This window comes from Schistocerca cancellata, chromosome 6, assembly GCF_023864275.1.
Source record: "Schistocerca cancellata isolate TAMUIC-IGC-003103 chromosome 6, iqSchCanc2.1, whole genome shotgun sequence".
NCBI classification, from domain to species: Eukaryota; Metazoa; Arthropoda; class Insecta; order Orthoptera; family Acrididae; genus Schistocerca; species Schistocerca cancellata.
The window spans coordinates 534,302,957-534,322,984 of NC_064631.1; the positions used below are offsets into that span (position 1 = coordinate 534,302,957).

Genomic DNA, 20,028 nt, shown 5'->3' on the forward strand with positions numbered 1-20,028 from the left:
TTGTCATGATGGCCAGTGGTTGTGGTGGTTTGGCTTATCAGTGTAGTCTTCACCACATTGTTCACTGTACTGAATATAAGGTTGGTGATAATTGTATTAACACAGCATCACAAATGTAGGTTATTAGAGCAAACAATGCCTGTCACATTCATATATTTTGATGACTGAGAATCATACACATTTCAGTGCAGAATCATCAATCAACAGGAGAGGTTTATTGCATTGTTATGCTTGATGTTATTGCTTATGCACATGGGCTTAATTGTGAGAAGCTATGAAATATAACGGAAGATATTTGTGATGTTATTATGTGCCATGGTCATGCACATACCATTTTGAAAGATTATCTGAAATAATGAATAATTTATGCACAATTATATAAAGTTAATTAATAGAAGACAAGGCTTAAAGAGTGACTATATGTCTGGATCATCGGTAATGGTACTGTGGGCAAGTGGACACATTTCGGTCTCCCGTTGTCACAGGGGACATCATATGGTTCCGCTCATTTAGGCTGATTGCTGACTAATACCAGAATGCAAACATTTAATCTCCTCAGATTAAAAATCTGAGACCACAAACACTAGTCCCTTAAAGTTACTGTACTATTCCATGTTTTTTGATGTTCTCAACCATCATTTAACCCACATTGTTTAACTTAGTTCGTAGGATTTCTTGATTGTAGTCAGGTAATGGTGACTTCTTACCTTTATATTTTACAGGTAGCCAGGCAGACAATTTCACGTGACTTTCATGACTGGAGTTTATTGTTACAGCAGTAGTCTTAGTTACAAAGATTACTGATGTATGTCTGAATGTAGAGGCAAGGAGTCAACATCATCTGTCTGCAATCTTTAAATCTGATGGAATACTCATTTCACAAGGAAAATTTCAAGATGCATACAGTGTATAATTTTGTAAAGTAATTCCTCTCCTCTTACACAAAGTCTAGTGTTAGTGACAACATTTGTCACCTTTTCTATTTGGGAAGAACACAACGTGCTGCTAAAATTTTAGTAGGATAGAAACTTATTAATGAAAGGAATGAAGGCTGTATGTTACAGGACTCTTCTGCTTTAGTCAAGTTACTGTTTTAGTCAAGTTTAGTGTTGTCTCCTTCAAAGTAGTTCCCTTCTGATTGCACACACTTTTTCCAGCGCTTCTGCCATTGATGGTAACATTTCTGGAACTCATCTTCTGTAATATCCTCCAAGACCCTCGTCACAGCTTTTTGGACATCTTGTGTTGTTTGAAAATGGTGTCCCTTGACTGCTGTTTTGACTCTTGGAAATAGAAAAAAGTCGCACGGAGTGATATCTGGTGAATAAGGTAGCTGTGGTAGTACTGAAATTTGTTTTGAGTTTAAAAATTGCTGTACTGACAGAGCAGTATGGGATGGTGCATTATCGTGATGCAGAATCCAATTATCAGCAATGTTGGCATGGACACGAAGAACTCTTTTATGAAGTGTTTCTAAAATTTCTTTGTAGTAATATTGGTTACCTGTTAGTCCAGGAGGCATCCACTCTTTATGAGCAATGCCCTTGGAATCAAACAAGCACACAAGCTTGCATTTCACTTTTGACTTTGGGCACCATTGCAAACTTTGGCCTTTTTTCTCTGGATTGTACTGGAAAAACCAAATTTCATCACCAGTGATAACACGGCTCAACAATTCTGGATTGATTTCCGTTTGCTCTAACAGATTGGCTGCCACATTTTTCCATGTTTCTTGCTGTTGTGGTGTGAAATTTTTGGGGATCATTTTTGCACAAATCTTTCTCATACCAAGATATTCAGATATTATTAGATGAACCATTTCTTAATTGATGTTCAGTTGTTCTGCAATCATTTTCACAGATATTCTTCGATCAGATTGTACGAGTTCACGCCCCCTGGCCAAGTTGACGTCTGTCCGTAAGGTTGATGGTTGTTCACTGTGGTCTTTGTCTTCAATTTTCGTTATGCCTTCACTAAACTTTTATGCCAATGAAAAACTTGAGCTCTTGACATAACATCCTCTCCAAAATCCTTCTGAAGCTTACAGTCCGTAAGGTTGATGGTTGTTCACTGTCCGTAAGGTGGATGGTTGTTCACTGTGGTCTTTGTCTTCAATATTCGTTCCGCCTTCACTAAACTTTTATGCCAATGAAAAACTTGAGCTCTTGACATAACATCCTCTCCAAAATCGTTCTGAAGCTTACCGTAAGTTGTCGTTGAGTTTTCACCCAATTTAATACAAAAAGAAATGGCATACCGCTGCACAATATTATGCAGTTCCATTTCTGTGACAAGAGACACAAACACGTGTTTACTTCCAGAATGAGATTTTCACTCTGCAGCGGAGTGTGCGCTGATATGAAACTTCCTGGCAGATTAAAACTGTGTGCCCGACCGAGACTCGAACTCGGGACCTTTGCCTTTTGCGGGCAAGTGCTCTACCAACTGAGCTACCGAAGCACGACTCACGCCCGGTACTCACAGCTTTACTTCTGCCAGTATCACGTCTCCTACCTTCCAAACTTTACAGAAGCTCTCCTGCGAACCTTGCAGAACTAGCACTCCTGAAAGAAAGGATATTGCGGAGACATGGCTTAGCCACAGCCTGGGGGATGTTTCCAGAATGAGATTTTCACTCTGCAGCGGAGTGTGCGCTGATATGAAACTTCCTGGCAGATTAAAACTGTGTGCCCGACCGAGACTCAAACTCGGGACCTTTGCCTTTTGCGGGCAAGTGCTCTACCAACTGAGCTACCGAAGCACGACTCACGCCCGGTACTCACAGCTTTACTTCTGCCAGTATCTCGTCTCCTACCTTCCAAACTTTACAGAAGCTCTCCTGTGAACCTTGCAGAACTAGCACTCCTGAAAGAAAGGATATTGCGGAGACATGGCTTAGCCACAGCCTGGGGGATGTTTCCAGAATGAGATTTTCACTCTGCAGCGGAGTGTGCGCTGATATGAAACTTCCTGGCAGATTAAAACTGTGTGCCCGACCGAGACTCGAACTCGGGACCTTTGCCTTTCGCGGGCAAGTGCTCTACCAACTGAGCTACCGAAGCACGACTCACGCCCGGTACTCACAGCTTTACTTCTGCCAGTATCTCGTCTCCTACCTTCGAAACTTTACAGAAGCTCTGCTGCGAACCTTGCAGAACTAGCACTCCTGAAAGAAAGGATATTGCGGAGACATGGCTTAGCCACAGCCTGGGGGATGTTTCCAGAATGAGATTTTCACTCTGCAACGGAGTGTGCACAAAGGTCCCGAGTTCAAGTCTCGGTCGGGCACACAGTTTTAATCTGCCAGGAAGTTTCATATCAGCGCACACTCCGCTGCAGAGTGAAAATCTCATTCTGGAAACATCCCCCAGGCTGTGGCTAAGCCATGTCCTCGCAATATCCTTTCTTTCAGGAGTGCTAGTTCTGCAAGGTTCGCAGGAGAGCTTCTGTAAAGTTTGGAAGGTAGGAGACGAGATACTGGCAGAAGTAAAGCTGTGAGTACCGGGCGTGAGTCGTGCTATGGTAGCTCAGTTGGTAGAGCACTTGCCCGCGAAAGGCAAAGGTCCCGAGTTCGAGTCTCGGTCGGACACACAGTTTTAATCTGCCAGGAAGTTTCATATCAGCGCACACTCCGCTGCAGAGTGAAAATCTCATTCTGGAAACATCCCCCAGGCTGTGGCTAAGCCATGTCTCCGCAATATCCTTTTTTTCAGGAGTGCTAGTTCTGCAAGGTTTGCAGGAGAGCTTCTGTAAAGTTTGGAAGGTAGGAGACGAGATACTGGCAGAAGTAAAGCTGTGAGTACCGGTCGTGAGTCGTGCTTCGGTAGCTCAGTTGGTAGAGCACTTGCCCGCGAAAGGCAAAGGTCCCGAGTTTGAGTCTCGGTCGGGCACACAGTTTTAATCTGCCAGGAAGTTTCATATCAGCGCACACTCCGCTGCAGAGTGAAAATCTCATTCTGTAAACATCCCCCAGGCTGTGGCTAAGTCATGTCTCCGCAATATCCTTTCTTTCAGGAGTGCTAGTTCTGCAAGGTTCGCAGGAGAGCTTCTGTAAAGTTTCGAAGGTAGGAGACGAGATACTGGCAGAAGTAAAGCTGTGAGTACCGGGCGTGAGTCGTGCTTCGGTAGCACAGTTGGTAGAGCACTTGCCCTTGAAAGGCAAAGGTCCCGAGTTCGAGTCTCGGTCGGGCACACAGTTTTAATCTGCCAGGAAGTTTCATATCAGCGCACACTCCGCTGCAGAGTGAAAATCTCATTCTGGAAACATCCCCCAGGCTGTGGCTAAGCCATGTCTCCGCAATATCCTTTCTTTCAGGAGTGCTAGTTCTGCAAGGTTCGCAGGAGAGCTTCTGTAAAGTTTGGAAGGTAGGAGACGAGATACTGGCAGAAGTAGAGCTGTGAGTACCGGGCGTGAGTCGTGCTTCGGTAGCTCAGTTGGTAGAGCACTTGCCCGCGAAAGGCAAAGGTCCCGAGTTCGAGTCTCAGTCGAACACACAGTTTTAATCTGCCAGGAAGTTTCATATCAGCGCACACTCCGCTGCAGAGTGAAAATCTCATTCTGGAAACATCCCCCAGGCTGTGGCTAAGCCATGTCTCCGCAATATCCTTTCTTTCAGGAGTGCTAGTTCTGCAAGGTTCGCAGGAGAGCTTCTGTAAAGTTTGGAAGGTAGGAGACGAGATACTGGCAGAAGTAAAGCTGTGAGTACCGGGTGTGAGTCGTGCTTCGGTAGCTCAGTTGGTAGAGCACTTGCCCGCGAAAGGCAAAGGTCCCGAGTTCGAGTCTCGGTCGGGCACACAGTTTTAATCTGCCAGGAAGTTTCACGTGTTTACTTATTACAGCACAACTCACGACTGAGCAGTTGCATCGATGTTGCCATTTGGACTAGAAGCAGCTTATAGACCAAAGCCAAAGATATTGTGCCTACACAAGCCTTCAGGGTTGCCACATCTTGCAAAGAAAACCAGTCTCATTACTTTATTGTCGCACCTCGTACACATATTAGCAATAATAGTTGACAAAAGTGTGGAAATTGATAATCAGAAAAGTCATTAATGAACAATAAAAATTAGCAAAATCTTTGTTCATAATTTTGATGTATTGATAGCCTTTTTTATCTTATGGCTTTACAGATTTTCAATCTCATATGTTGACTTGCATTTCATTATTGTTTCACCTTTCTGCTACTCCTTAGTAATGATATTGTTGTGATGTATGAACTATTATCCACAAAATATCCATTCAGAGAGGCATAACACATGTATAGCAAGAACACAGAGTTGAAATTGGTAAACTGTAACTGCTTCAGAATCGTGAACTATTAAAGAAATTACATCAATGACTCAGAGAAATTGATATTGTTAACAAACAATGTCTACTCACTGATCCTGCATGCACCATACAAGATATGGTAAATACACACATTGCAGAAAACTATCGTGATCCACCAACGCATAACTTATATGAAGATATCATTTACTGCTACATCTTTTCATACCTGACATTCTGTTCTTTTGTTGGGAATGTGTGTCATACTATAGTAATGAATATTGTGAAATATAACATATAAGATATATTTTTACTTTATTTAGTCACTGAACACATGATACCTCAAATATTTGTGTTGACCATGGAAAGATTATTCTGTAGTGAAAGCAATTTATTATTCCCTTAAATCACCTAATTCACTCAGAATTCATTTTACAGATTTAGTGATTGTTTCCATAGATATATAGGATTTCTTATTATGAACACTGTTATTGTCACTACAGGCAAGGTGTCCAGGGGAAATTGATGCAAAATGAAGACAGTGCAGAACATGTACGTTTTCGCCTGCTGTAAGTATAAATGTTCAAATCTTGACAACTATGCTAAGTTAATTTTATTCATGATATGGAATGTGTCAGTTTTTCACAAAACATGTTCATTATGAAATATATGGGGGTATAAGTTCTACCATAGAAATATGTACTACCAGAAGTACTATTATGTATATACTCATTCCATGTATACAGTTGACAACATCCATACAACACAAGTTGTCTACGGATGAATAAATAAATAAATAAATAAATAAATAACAATTAATTGACAAATATTCATCTTCATTTCTCAGCAATCTTCAATGCTGCAATAACTGTAAAAAAATTTGCAAGTTATTTGCTCCACCAAAATCTGCTGAGTTCTTGATAGTGTAGATATTGATTTGGTATCGCAAAGAGAAATTTCAAGAAACTCAGGTTGACATGATATCAACTTTCAAAACCACATGTTTACTGCATAATACTGTAACAAAACTGGATCACAAAACTGTTGGGAAACTGAGACCTCCATGGCTGATTTGTCACTCCTTATATATTTTTGAACAATTACTGCCTACATCATCCATATTAGAAACCGAAAAATTATGGATTACAATCAAAATCTTGCTAGCATACACAGACTGTCATCTTTCAGTTACACATTATTTCATTTCTCTCACTTTGTGACATAAAGGTTTAGGCTTTTACTATTGAAAGTCATAGAATATGTTTGCTAGCAAAATATAAGAATGCAGCAAATGAAGCAGGCAAAAAGGAATGCAAACGTCTCAAAAATGAGATCGATAGGAAGTGCAAAATGGCTAAGCAGGGGTGGCTAGAGGACAAATGTAAGGATGTTGAGGCTTATCTCACTAGGGGTAAGATAGATACTGCCTACAGGAAAATTAAAGAGACCTTTGGAGAAAGGAGGACCACTTGCATGAATGTTGTTGTTGTTGTGGTCTTCAGTCCCGAGACTGGTTTGATGCAGCTCTCCATGCTACTCTATCCTGTGCAAGCTTCTTCATCTCTCAGTACTTACTGCAACCTACATCCTGCTGAATCTGGTTAGTGTATTCATCTCTTGGTCTCCCCCTACGATTTTTACCCTCCACACTGCCCTCCAATACTAAATTGGTGATCCCTCGATGCCTCAGAACATGTCCTACCAACCGATCCCTTCTTCTAGTCAAGTTGTGCTACAAACTTCTCTTCTCCCCAATCCTATTCAATACTTCCTCATTAGTTATGTGATCTACCCATCTAATCTTCAGCATTATTCTGTAGCACCGCATTTCGAAAGCTTCTATTCTCTTCTTGTCCAAACTATTTACCGTCCAATGTTTCACTTCCATACATGGCTACACTCCATACAAATACTTTCAGAAATGGCTTCCTGACACTTAAATCTATACTCGATGTTAACAAATTTCTCTTCTTCAGAAACACTTTCCTTGCCATTGCCAGTCTACATTTTATATCCTCTCTACTTCGACCATCATCAGTTATTTTGCTCCCCAAATAGCAAAACTCCTTTAGTACTTTAAGTGTCTCATTTCCTAATCTAATACCCTCAACATCACCCGACTTAATTCAACTACATTCCATTATCCTCGTTTTGCTTTTGTTGATGTTCATCTTATATCCTCCCTTCAAGACATCATCCATTCCGTTCAACTGCTCTTCCAAGTCCTTTCCTGTCTCTGACAGAATTACAATGCCATCGGCGAACCTCAAAGTTTTTATTTCTTCTCCATGGATTTTAATACCTACTGCGAATTTTTCTTTTGTTTCCTTTACTGCTTGCTCAATATACAGATTGAATAACATCGGGGAGAGGCTACAACCCTGTCTTACACCCTTCCAACCACTGCTTCTTTTTCATGTCCCTCGACTCTTATAACTGCCATCTGGTTTCTGTACAAATTGTAAATAGCCTTTCGCTCCCTGTATTTTACCCCTGCCACCTTTAGAATTTGAAAGAGAGTATTCCAGTCAACATTGTCAAAAGCTTTATCTAAGTCTACAAATGCTAGAAACGTAGGTTTGCCTTTCCTTAATCTTTCTACAAGGAGTGAAAGGCTATTTACAATTTGTACAGAAAGCAGATGGCAGTTATTAGAGTCGAGGGGTATGAAAGGGAAGCAATGGTTGGGAAGGGAGTGCGACAGGGTTATAGCCTATCCCCGATGTTATTCAATCTATATATTGAGCAAGCAATAAAGGAAACAAAAGAAAAGTTCAGAGTAGGTATTAAAATCCATGGAGAAGAAATAAAAACTTTGAGGTTCGCCGATGACATTGTAATTTTGTCAGAGACAGCAAAAGACTTGGAAGAGCAGTTGAACGGAATGGACAGTGTCTTGAAAGGAGGGTATAAGATGAACATCAACAAAAGCAAAACAAGGATAATGGAATGTAGTCGAATTAAGTCGGGTGATGCTGAGGGAATTAGATTAGGAAATGAGACACTTAAAGTAGTAAAGGAGTTTTGCTATTTGGGAAGCAAAATAATTGATGATGGTCAAAGTAGAGAGGATATAAAATGTAGACTGGCAATGGCAAGGAAAGCGTTTCTGAAGAAGAGAAATTCGTTAACATCGAGTATAGATTTAAATGTCAGGAAGTCATTTCTGAAAGTATTTGTATGGAGTGTAGCCATGTATGAAAGTGAAATGTGGACGATAAATAGTTTAGACAAAAAGAGAGTAGAAGCTTTTGAAATGTGGTGCTACAGAAGAATGCTGAAGATTAGATGGGTAGATCACATAACTAATGAGGAGGTATTGAACAGAATTGGGGAGAAGAGGAGCTTGTGGCACAACTTGACTAGAAGAAGGGATCGGTTGGTGGGACATGTTCTGAGACATCGAGGGATCAGCAATTTAGTATTGGAGGGCAGTGTGGAGGGTAAAAATCGTAGAGGGAGACCAAGAGATGAATACACTAAGCAGATTCAGAAGGATGTAGGCTGCAGTAGGTACTGGGAGATGAAGAAACTGTCACAGGATAGGGTAGCATGGAGAGCTGCATCAGATCAGTCTCAGGACTGAAGACCGCAACAACAACAGCAACTTTTTTTGTAAAATTCCATATCATGAAGATTATTAGTTGAAAAATGTTCCTAACATTTCTGTGAGTTTATTACACAACTACAAACAGAATACTAATTTCAGTACAAAAATCATATAGCAATTACAAAATGAGAAATGCTTATGTTTTATGTTCAAGTATCGATTAGTAACAGTGCAGATATATATGTATTCTTGCTAAAGTGGTGCCGGCCGAAGTGGCCGTGCGGTTAAAGGCGCAGCAGTCTGGAACCGCAAGACCGCTACGGTCGCAGGTTCGAATCCTGCCTCGGGCATGGATGTTTGTGATGTCCTTAGGTTAGTTAGGTTTAACTAGTTCTAAGTTCTAGGGGACTAATGACCTGAGCAGTTGGGTCCCATAGTGCTCAGTGCCATTTGAACCATTTGCTAAAGTGGTAATGAAATTAATGACAGAATATGTATAATAAATTGAATTCTAAATGACCAAGTAATTGAAATAATGTTGTTACAAAAATTATATAAGCCTGTAAAAGTGGCAGCCTGACTTGTGACACCTAAGGTCAACATATGATGTCAAACGTGTTCTAACAATCATATATTGGTACATTTCAACTATCTGAGTAAAAATACAACTACATACTGACTGTGTACATGGGTACACTTCTGGCCTTCAACACTGAGACGTCATGATGATGGCATGCAACAGAGATCAAATTGGCTCTAAGTGTACTACATCCTTGTATATGCAAATGATTGAGCACAACTGCACAATATAAGTTGCAGCATGTCATTTACTTTCAGGATATAAGGAGAGCTTACACAGTAGGTTTCTTATTCAGAGATGGCATTTAAATGTTGTTTGTGTGTGATAAGATTGTGCTGTGCATTGCACAAGAGGGAGAAACAATTACCAGGATGTGTTGGAATACAGCAGTAGCAGAACCTGGCCTATCAAGACAGTGATTTATTGTTCCACAGTATTGCTGTTTGCATTAATGATGATCCATTGATTGTCTTGTGAATATGGAATCCATGTTTCAGGAGGGCCATCTATATGTACATCTACGTACATATAGTCCAAGCCACTGTATTGTGCATAGCAGAGGGTACATTTTACCATTGCTAGTCATTCTCTTTCCTGTTCCAGTCACAAACGGAGTAAGGGGAAAAGACTGTTCATATCCCCTAATTTCTCTTATCCCATCTAAGTGGCCCTTACACAAAATGGAAATTGGGGGTGATAGAATTATTCTGCAGGCAGCCGCAAATCCTCTACATTCTCTCAGTAGTGTTTCATGAAAAGAATGTTTTCTTCCCTTCAGTGATTCCCATTTGTGTTCACAGTGTATCTCCGTAATACATGTGTGTTGATCGAACCTACTGGTAACAAATGTAGCAGCGTGCTTCTGAATTTCTTTGATGGTTTCCTTTAATCGGACCTGGTGGGGATTCCAAACACTTGAACAGTCCTCAAGGGTATGTTGTACCGGAGTTCTGTTTGTGGTCTCTTTTATAAGTGAGCATATTTTCCTAGAATTCCTCCAAAGAATTGAAATTGACCACCCACCTCCCCTAAATCCAACCTTTCATGTTTGTTTCTTTTCATATCACTTTGCAGTATTACACCTAGATATTTAACCTTAGCACTACCAATGTATTTTCCATAATGTGCAACACCAATGAGTAATGTATAACAACAATAGAGGTTACTCACAACAACTGGGGCATGAACACAGCTGCACACAACTTGCTGATAAGATTTTAAATCAGATCTAGTTCACATTCATTGTATATGAACATACTTTGTTTCCTGTCTTGACAATGATTTTTTTACCTTTGAAGTGGCATATTTGTGGAATGTTAAGGAGTTTACATCTTTCTTCTGATACATAACTTAAAATGGTACAATAGTGTTTGTTAGTATTACTTTGCTAATCATTTTTTTAGGTGGAAAGCATGCAGCAACCCCTTTGAACTTCCAGGAGATATATCCACTAAGATGCTTGCTGAAGCTGTTGCCAGGGAGCCTTGGAGAAGTGGGGACTGGCTGAGCACGCTGTGAGTAAATAAAATCGATTCAGCTTTGAAGAATTAATCAAATTTTAACAGTGAATTAAAGAAAAACAGCCCTGTTCCAAGTACACACACACTATATCTTATTTGAGTCCAAAAGCATTTCTGACAGGCAGCAGAGTGTATTATGCTTGTCTTCTATTGGTAATTTATATGAATTGGTGGAGAAATTGCAACCACTTTCAGACCCTAGTGCTTTGGCTTTCAGTGATCTCTGCACTCTATTAACTAAATATAGTACTTAAAAATATCTTCTTGTGGCTAGGCTACAGTTTATTCATTGTCGTAAACAACATGAAGAAGTCTTACATGGACTGCTGACTTTCAGGGCCTTGTGTGCAAGTGAAATTTCATGTGTCAGAACTAAAAAGTTTTGTATGCAGAATCATTGATTCAGGCTGTGATTGTGCACTTTGCCCCCAAAAGCTTTTGCCAAATCTGACCCTAATATTGGTGAAGCACTTAACATCGAAAAATCTTTCAATGTTGCTTCTTATGCTCAGCATGTTTTCATAAATGAAACTACAGTATCCACAGTAGCTTGTCACTGCCGTGAGCAACAGTCAGCTGCTGATTTTGATGCATCATCTTCTTTTTCTGCTTTTAAGTCACACCTTAGTTCATGTACATCCAGCTTGCCATTATCTTGTGAGATACTTAAGTATTTCATTTGTTCTGCTCTTCCCTCTGCTTTGAGTGACTTTTTGATAGTGTTAACCAGGCAGTCCAGAAACATCCTTACTCCTTGGTGTTGTGACATGCTTCATGCAAGTCAAAAAAATTTCAGTCTTTTCCTGACTGTGGCAACAGGCTTTCCAAAATCAGCTGTACACACTGTGCACTAAACTGTTGAGCCTGCACACATCACATCACCTTGCTGCTGTGTATCGACAAGCCCCCACCAACCGCACACTGATTCATGTTTCATGGACAATCCAAGGCATCATGGCTGCAGAGCAGATGGTTCCCCTGCCACTGTGGAAGCTTACATTAGATCTGATGCATGTTAGGACCAATATCAGCACCTTGGCTCTCCTTTGCTGTGAAGGGCCGAACAGCAGGCATGCTTTACTGCTGGAAGACCGTTTCTGTCATTGGAGCACTGTCACTGGCAGCTGAATACAAAAATATTGAATGTCTACTAACCCCCTTAGTTGTGTGCTCCACAAACTTTTTGGCTTAGATGCCTTTACCAGTTTTGGTTGCAATTTAGTGGAGCAGTTTAATTGAGTGTCTAAAACACTGCCTTTTCCTGACTTGACACTCTGCGCAATTCATTCAAGGAGATTTTTGAACCAACGATCAGCTGTGCATGTAATTTTACTGCTCACATCTCTATGAAGCCTTGAGAGGTGCCAAAATTTTGTAGAGTGCACCAGTTACTGTTTGCAGTCAGAGGCTGTTCAAGCAGAGCTCACCTGCCTTTAGGAACAGGCATCATTTCTCCAACTTCCACCAGTCAATGGGCAATGCTTATGCTTGTTCTTTAAAAACCTAACATGTCCGTAAGCATTTGTGGTGATTTTAAGCTCAGTATAAATGTTCAGTCCAACATTGATCCCTATCCTATGCGTCACCCAAAGGTTTTGTTAACTAAACTGGCTGGGGGCCACTATTTTTCAAAGATATATCTAAAGGCTGTATATCTACAACTGTCACTTGATAATGGCTGCTAGTCTTAATACACTGTTTGGCTTATACAGGTACAATTATTTACCATTGACTGCCCCAGATGAGTGGCCAGCATGACGGATTCCATCCTACAGGCCCAGGTTCGATTCCTGGCTGGGTTGGGGGTTTTCTCTGTTCAGGGACTGGGTGTTGTGTTGTCTTCATCATCATTTCACACCCATCAGCACACAGGTCGCCCAATGTGGCGTCGAATGTAATAAGACCTGCACCAAGGTGGCTGGACCTGCCCCGCAAGGGGCCTCCCAGCCAATTACACCAAACGCACATTTCCATTTCCACTTACCATTTGGAGTTGCTACTGCACCTACCATTTTCCAAAGCTATTTAGGAAAACTGATCAGGGTATTCTTCATAATGTTAACAATTTTGATGGTGTCATTACAATGTGTTGATACATGTGGACCTACATAGGTGTTTGGTTGTCCTGCTGGTAGATGCCAAAGAGTTGGTGGGTTCTATGACAGAGAGCAAAATAATAAGATGCCCATGTAGTGTTCAATGAATTTCTTTTAATTAAATTCCAGTAGCAAATCTCAGATAAATAAACAGTGCAAGACTTTGAGTCCATATATCCACAATAGGAACACAACTACTTGAGGGGAACAGACAGAACTGAACTAAAATAAACTGCATGGTGCGATGAACAGTGTCCTTTAAGTTGAATCCATGCACCACAGACAGTGTGGGCTGAGGAGGGTGTGTCGAGGGGCTGGACGCAGATTGGCGGTGCAGTGGCATGGTTGCTGCCAACTTCTAAACATGGACTGGCTTGGTGTGGTAAGTACATTCCTCCTCCACCCCCCTCCCAACCTTCTTGTCATTGTCATGTACTGGTGTGCTGATGAAGCGGGGGGAGGGGGGCAATGGGTAGGTCCAGGTACCACTGATGAGGCGGGAGCCAGAACTTCACCTGATGACAAGTTCCTACCCACACCCCATTCACCTTGCGAATGTCTGGAAACATCAGCTGAAAAACCAGCCATAGGGTGTGCAGCTACACACAGAGATGGAGCATTTCTTTCCATTGGTGAAGGCACAGCAGTGGCTGGAAGGTCTACGGTGGTCAACTGGAGGGCAGCAGGGCTAGGGCTGCTAGTGCTGCAGTGATGGCAACAGCACTGCATCAACATCCATTGACTCCATGCTCGGCACCGGTGGTGCAGGACCTGTGGGAGGCAAAGGTAGCTGAGGCTGCAGAGTCCTCATGGGCCCTGATTCTACAAATGAAAAACCCGCAGCAGGATCAAGTAGCCCACAAAAATGAAGCTGACTTTTAAGGCACTTAGGCAGTTCAGTGGGCCCCTGTACAACATACAGGATGGAGCAAATAAAAGTTGCCCAAAGAACAAAGTTCTAGAGTATGAAGAAACACAGCAGAGGAAGGAAAACAGTAATAACCTGACTATAGCAAATGTTGAGTGTGATCACCATTTGTCTCTTGGCATTTTTGGTCTCTGGTCAACAAATTTCTGAAGGTTGGTCAAAGCTGGACAGCTGGAATTGCTGCAATCTTATCAAAAAGGTTCTGCTTCAGTTCTTGAAGACTATGAGAGTTGTTCCAATATAACTTAAACTTGGGGGGATCCCCACACAAAGTAATTGCACAGTGTTGATCACATGACCTGGGTAGCCAACTAGGGCTGTGACCAGACTGACCACTGCTAACAATCCAGTCAGAAGTGAAGATTGTGTAAATGTGCTCCAGTGTTCTGCCGGCTGTAAGTGCAGGTGCTCCATCCTGTTAGAAGTAACTGTAGGTCTTTTTGTCCTCCGTTAATGCTGTCACAAATAGTTTAAAAATTCCGGCAATATAACATGCCGAAGTCAGCATCTGATGAAAGAAGATGGGACAATAATGTAGCGTGCAGACACTGCACACCAAACCCCAAACTTCTGATCATGCAGTGGTGTTTCTTAGAAGTTATGTGGAATCTCCATAGCCCAGAACCCATGTTTCCAACAGTTGACATAACCACTCAGGTGAAACCGAACTTCATCAGACCTAAAAAAACAGATCCATTCGAAGCCACTGATTGTTATCTTAGTGAACAACCACTCACAAAACTGGAGACACTGAGGAGCATCTGCTGGTTTTAATTCATGAACAACAGACACTCAGTAGAGATGCATGTCCAGATCCAGGTGGAATATTCATCCATATGATCAATGTGATACGCTGCTGGTCTCTTATGACAGGTATCAAATTGATTTGGTAGGATCTGAAGCTTTGTCTGGTGAACTGCAGCCACATTTTCTTGTGTGCCGGGAAGATTTGGAATGTCTTTTGACTTGTTCAAAACAGATCCTGTCTGACACCATTTTCAGACTAAATGTAGCGTGACACTCTTTGCTGGCACTTTGACACCATTAAACTTCTCAGCAAACAACTGACTATATCATTTCCATGACTTTATTTTCACATAACTATCCACAACAAACACCCACTACTCCATTGTAAGTACCATTGTCCCCTTTGCACTGCTCCACTCATACTGACACAGCCCACACTATACTCTGAACTGGTGCTAATCATGTGGTGGTATACACATGGTGTAGTCAAATGCATACATTCACATCCACTCATATTCACTCATCTGGGCCACTTTTCACCCTGCCCTGTATAGTGGGTGGCCCAAGAAACTCATGATGACTCCCTGTTCTCCATGTCTGTGTCTGCCAAAAACTCTGAATAAGACCAAATCATGCAAATTAAACTTAATAGTTCTGTGGTAGAAGGGCTGACTGATGTGGAGGATGCAGCAACTGAAGCAGTGCCATGAGAGTTGCACCCATGCAAGAGCTCCACCATAAATTTGCTATTGCATGACTGGGAGTGGTAGGACAGGAAAAAGAGGACTAAAGCTTGCTCCCATGTTACATAAAGATACAGTCAGTCTGCTTCAGATAGTGCTATTAGTCTACACTTACAAACATCACAGACCTTACGTTTGAGTTACCTGCATGCTGTACAACCTCTATATCTCTCTGTATAGAAAATCTCACTGTCATAAACCTTGTTGTTCTGTGGGTGCATGGTGGTACCTCATCATTAGCAATACTTTTCCAAAAAAGTGAATTTTTTGTTCACAAAGTAAATGCATTTATCCTCTGTTGCCCATTTCTCAGACTAACATCCCACCATCGAAACAACTGCTACAATCTGTTCTTGCTAATGCTATATTCATATTTTGTGTAGAACTTTTAAAATTGTATGACTCTACCAGGATTCAAACATGTGACCTCACTATCACCAGTCAGATGAGCTATCTATTGTGCCACTGAGATCTTCATCAAAACAGGATCTCTGCTGAGTGTCTTCTGTGCAAGATCAGCACTAAGGTTTGCCAAGAATAATTTTATTGTGCTATGGGTCATAGCTCATGACTGACAGTTGACAATATAATTATAATATTGTGACCCATTTGGAAAAGTTCTACAGTTCATTAGTTTTGAGTGAGTTTAATGGTGCTGCAGGGAGCTGGGAAAAGAATGTCCTACATTGCTCATATTGCTGTTCTAGATTGATGGAACATGAGTGTATCAACTTTCCTAAGGTTTTCACTATCAGGGTTCGCAAAATTCCTTCCTATTCTTATTTAAAAATTGTAACTGCATTTTCCATCACAAATAGCTTACCGTATTTACTCAAATCTAAGCCGCACTCGAATCTAAGCCGCACCTGATAAATGAGACTCGAAATAAAGGAAAAAAAATTTCCCGAATCTAAGCCGCACCTGAAATTTGAGACTCGAAATTCAAGGGGAGAGAAAAGTTTTACACCGCACCTCCAAATCGAAACAAAGTTGGTCCATTGCAATATGAGACACAATTTAGGTCGAATGAATGACGATACACCTACAGTAGTTTGGTTCGAGTCGTAAGCTTAGCAGTTAAGCTTTACCAGGTAGCCATTGCTATGTGTCAGATGCTCCGTCCGTATTTATACGGGTACCCTTTCTTTTTCACATGCTTCGTCTGGTTTGAATCAATTGCTTATTTTGCTTTGATCTGATAAGTGCCGTTCTCTTTGTTATAGGTGTTTATGTCTCTCTAAGCTGAAAATGCATTACTGTACTGTGTCATGCATTGTTTGTCGCATTCTGATAGTGCGTGTTTACAGCCTGTCAGTGCTCGCAGCATGGCTTGCTTTCGTGCGCGCTACCGCCGCTTACAATTAAAAAAAAAAAACAAAGAAAGAGAGGAATCGTCTCATTAGCGAAACAATGGCAAGAGAATGCTATTTGTTGTTACTTACACTGCTGCTTTCTTTGATAATGATCAACAAGAACCAAATAATAGACTGCGTATGATAGAACTTGTTCTGAACGAGAGTTAGGTGAAAATTTTTCTCTGTTTGAAAATCTTTGCAGCCGCTTCTTTAGTACATCAAATTCTGCACAGAAATTAGAGTCATCTTAGATTTAAAAATCTAGTCAGTTGCCGTGCTTCATTTCTGACTGTATCACTATTAGTCATAAGAATAACACGAATATAAACATGACACGATATGTATATTCTTCCGCGTTTGCTGTTGTCTCACTCTAGTTTCGTAGTTTATTAGGCAGACAGGATTTAAATGAGATAGCAGCAAACACGAAAGAATACATGGCAAAATGTTCATATTCATATTATTTTTATGGTGAAGAGAATACTGTATGTGATTCACTTTTCATCAGGTTCTTATTAGCAACCATCACTTCTCACAGGTAGGAAAAAATTCAGAACGTAGTTGGCCATATTGACAAGCATCCCAAACAGTCTTGCCAGTCGGATTTTCATAGTGCATTGTAATTCTGCTACATTCGAAGATGAACAATACGGAATTTATATTTACTTCGTTGGATGATGTTATGAGAATGCAGTGGTTGAAACTCGGGGCGGAGAAAAAAAGTTCGTCTTCCACCTTTTTTTTAAATTTATTTACTGACGCAGAGGTTTTGGCGCCAGTGTTTATCTTCCGCTTGCTTTGCACTCGATTCTAAGCCGCAGGCGGTTTTTTGGATTACAAAAACCGGAAAAAAAGTGCGGCTTAGATTCGAGTAAATACGGTAACTGTTTGCAGAAATTAATTTTGGCTGACACTTTTGTAACACTCGTATAACTTTTACTTACTCCTAGTCGTGAAATCACCAGAGCAGCAGCCAATAAAAGAGCATTTTTGACCATTTGACCAAATCTTGATATTTAATGATTTTTAGCCTTAATTACATAAAAATAATAGATATTTTGTGAGAATATTGACTGTAAATGCACTTTGAATGTTACAGTCAGTCAGAAGAACAACAGTGCAAACCATATTTTTAACACAGGAAGATAGTCTATTGGCCTGTCTAATGATCAACTATGCGTGAGAGAACAGTACCAGTCCTTTAAGAGGATGTGTCAACTGCTAGCATGACTGATTTATTGGGATTAAAATGCACCAATCACTTAGTAAAGCATCCTTCAGTTTCCGAAATGCAGTTTGACACACCCTAGTCTACTCAAACAGACCACTGTTTCATCGAAATTGATGAAGTGGAGCTGAAATCTCCACAGTGTATGGGATGAAATGAATATAATAAGTGAGTTTATCCAAGCTCATGGATGTTTTGATGAGCTGCAAGGTCCCTGATGGCAGTTAAGTGTTCCTGTGAGTAGTGGATACTGTGACTGTTGATAACATGTCTCAAATATTACAAGGAGCACTTGGTCTTATTACACTTTAACCTAGCATCTAAGAGTAGCTGAAATAATTTCCTGGGATTAGAATGATGTACATTGAGAATACAACCTTCAACTATGATGTTGTACAAATAGGAACTGCAGCAGTCAACAGTTGCAAGTAATTCCGAAAAAATGTAGGTGCATTTGCACTACCAAAGGACAATCCCAAAAACTTGAATACTCCATGTGGATGTTTATAACAAAAGGTCATTGTTACTGTTCATCCAAGGGAAGCTGCAAATAAGTGTTGTGAAGATCCATCTTGGAAAAGAAGCAATGGCAGTTAGCTTGTTCATGAGTTCCTCAGGCCATAGTAAAGGAAAAGAGTCAGTCATGGTCTGTGGATTTACCTTTGCCTTGAAATCTACACGTAAGCGTAATTTTTCTGATGGTTTCATAATAATCACCAAAGCAGGTTCTCACTGACTGACTACTACCACGGAAACCACACCATTGTCCTGCCAAGATGAAAGTTCCTAAGCTACTTGATCTCTAACAGCATGAGGGATGGCCACACTCAGCAAAACTATGGGTGCTCGTTGTCTTTCATGGTAATGTGAGCCTTGAAATTATTAGCTTTGCTTAGTGCACCTTGAAAAAGTCACTAAATTCAGCACAAAATTAAGATACCCTGGCAGCAGGCATAGAGGAGTTAACAGTTCTTGGGTGTGCAAATCAAACAGCTCAAACGAGTCAATACCAAAAAATTTTCAGTTTCATGTGGGCTCAAAACTGTTTTAATAAAATTATGAAATGTGGCAGGTAGGCTACAAATGCTTATTATAGGAATGTCATATCCACATGGCTTTGGCTTGCCTTACAGTTCATATGTGTCTCTGTTCAAAAGAGTCATGGACACAGCAGTGCCAAATTGAATATGTATTTTGGCTGTAGCAATCTGCAAAGTGACAAACAATTTATAAGCATGGCACTGGATGGAATAAGTGTGTGCCTTCCTTGCTTTTGCAGTTGATTTGCACTGATCAACTCTAGAATCACTACAGCCACATCTACATCTACATGCATACTTCACAAGCCACTGTGTGATGCTTGGCAGAAGGTGCCCTGTACCACTATTAGCCATTTCTTTTGCTGTTCCACTCACAGATAGAGTGAGGGAAAAACAACTGTGTGTCTGCCTCCATATAAGTCGTAATTTCTTGTATCTTGTCTTCATGGTCTTTACATGAAATGCATGTTGATGACAGGACAACTGCTCTGCAGTCAGCTTCAAATGCTGGTTCTCTAAATTTTCTCAATAGTGTTCTTCAAAAAGATCATCACCTTCCTTCCAGGGATTCCCATTTGAGCTCCCAAAGCAGCTCTGAAACACTTGCTTGTTGTTCGAATCTACTGAATTTAGCAGCCTGCCTCTGTTTTTCTCCGATGTCTTACTTGGATCCAACCTGGTGCAGATCCCAAACACTCAAGCACTATTCAAGAAAAGGTCACACTAGCATACTAAATGCTGTCTTCTTTACAGAAAAACCACATTTTCCTAAACTTCTCCCAATCAACCTAAGACAACTGTTCACATTCCCTACTACAGTCCTCACATGCTTATTTCATTTCATATTGCTTTGAAGTGTTGGGATTTGAAAAAAAATGCATTTACATTACACACAGAGTGCTTGTTGGAACTTGCTCTTTTGCAGACAGACAACTGAACTTGGCCATGCTTGCCATTGACACAGTTTGCGTTTGC

General features: G+C 40.8%; 1 protein-coding gene and 1 non-coding gene across 2 annotated transcripts in view; one reads left to right on the forward strand and one right to left on the reverse strand.

The window, feature by feature from the left end:
• The window catches only part of LOC126191082 (putative phosphoenolpyruvate synthase), a 358,083-nt gene that overhangs the window by 52,827 nt on the left and 285,228 nt on the right, over window positions 1–20,028 (forward strand). Inside the window, exons 5-6 of the mRNA XM_049931802.1 lie at window positions 5,770–5,835; window positions 10,800–10,910. Coding sequence (XP_049787759.1) covers window positions 5,770–5,835; window positions 10,800–10,910 — 177 coding nt within the window. The remainder of the gene's footprint in view (window positions 1–5,769; window positions 5,836–10,799; window positions 10,911–20,028) is intronic.
• Window positions 2,387–2,461, reverse strand: Trnal-caa (transfer RNA leucine (anticodon CAA)). Its single transcript has one exon. It is a non-coding gene; the product is annotated as a tRNA-Leu (tRNA).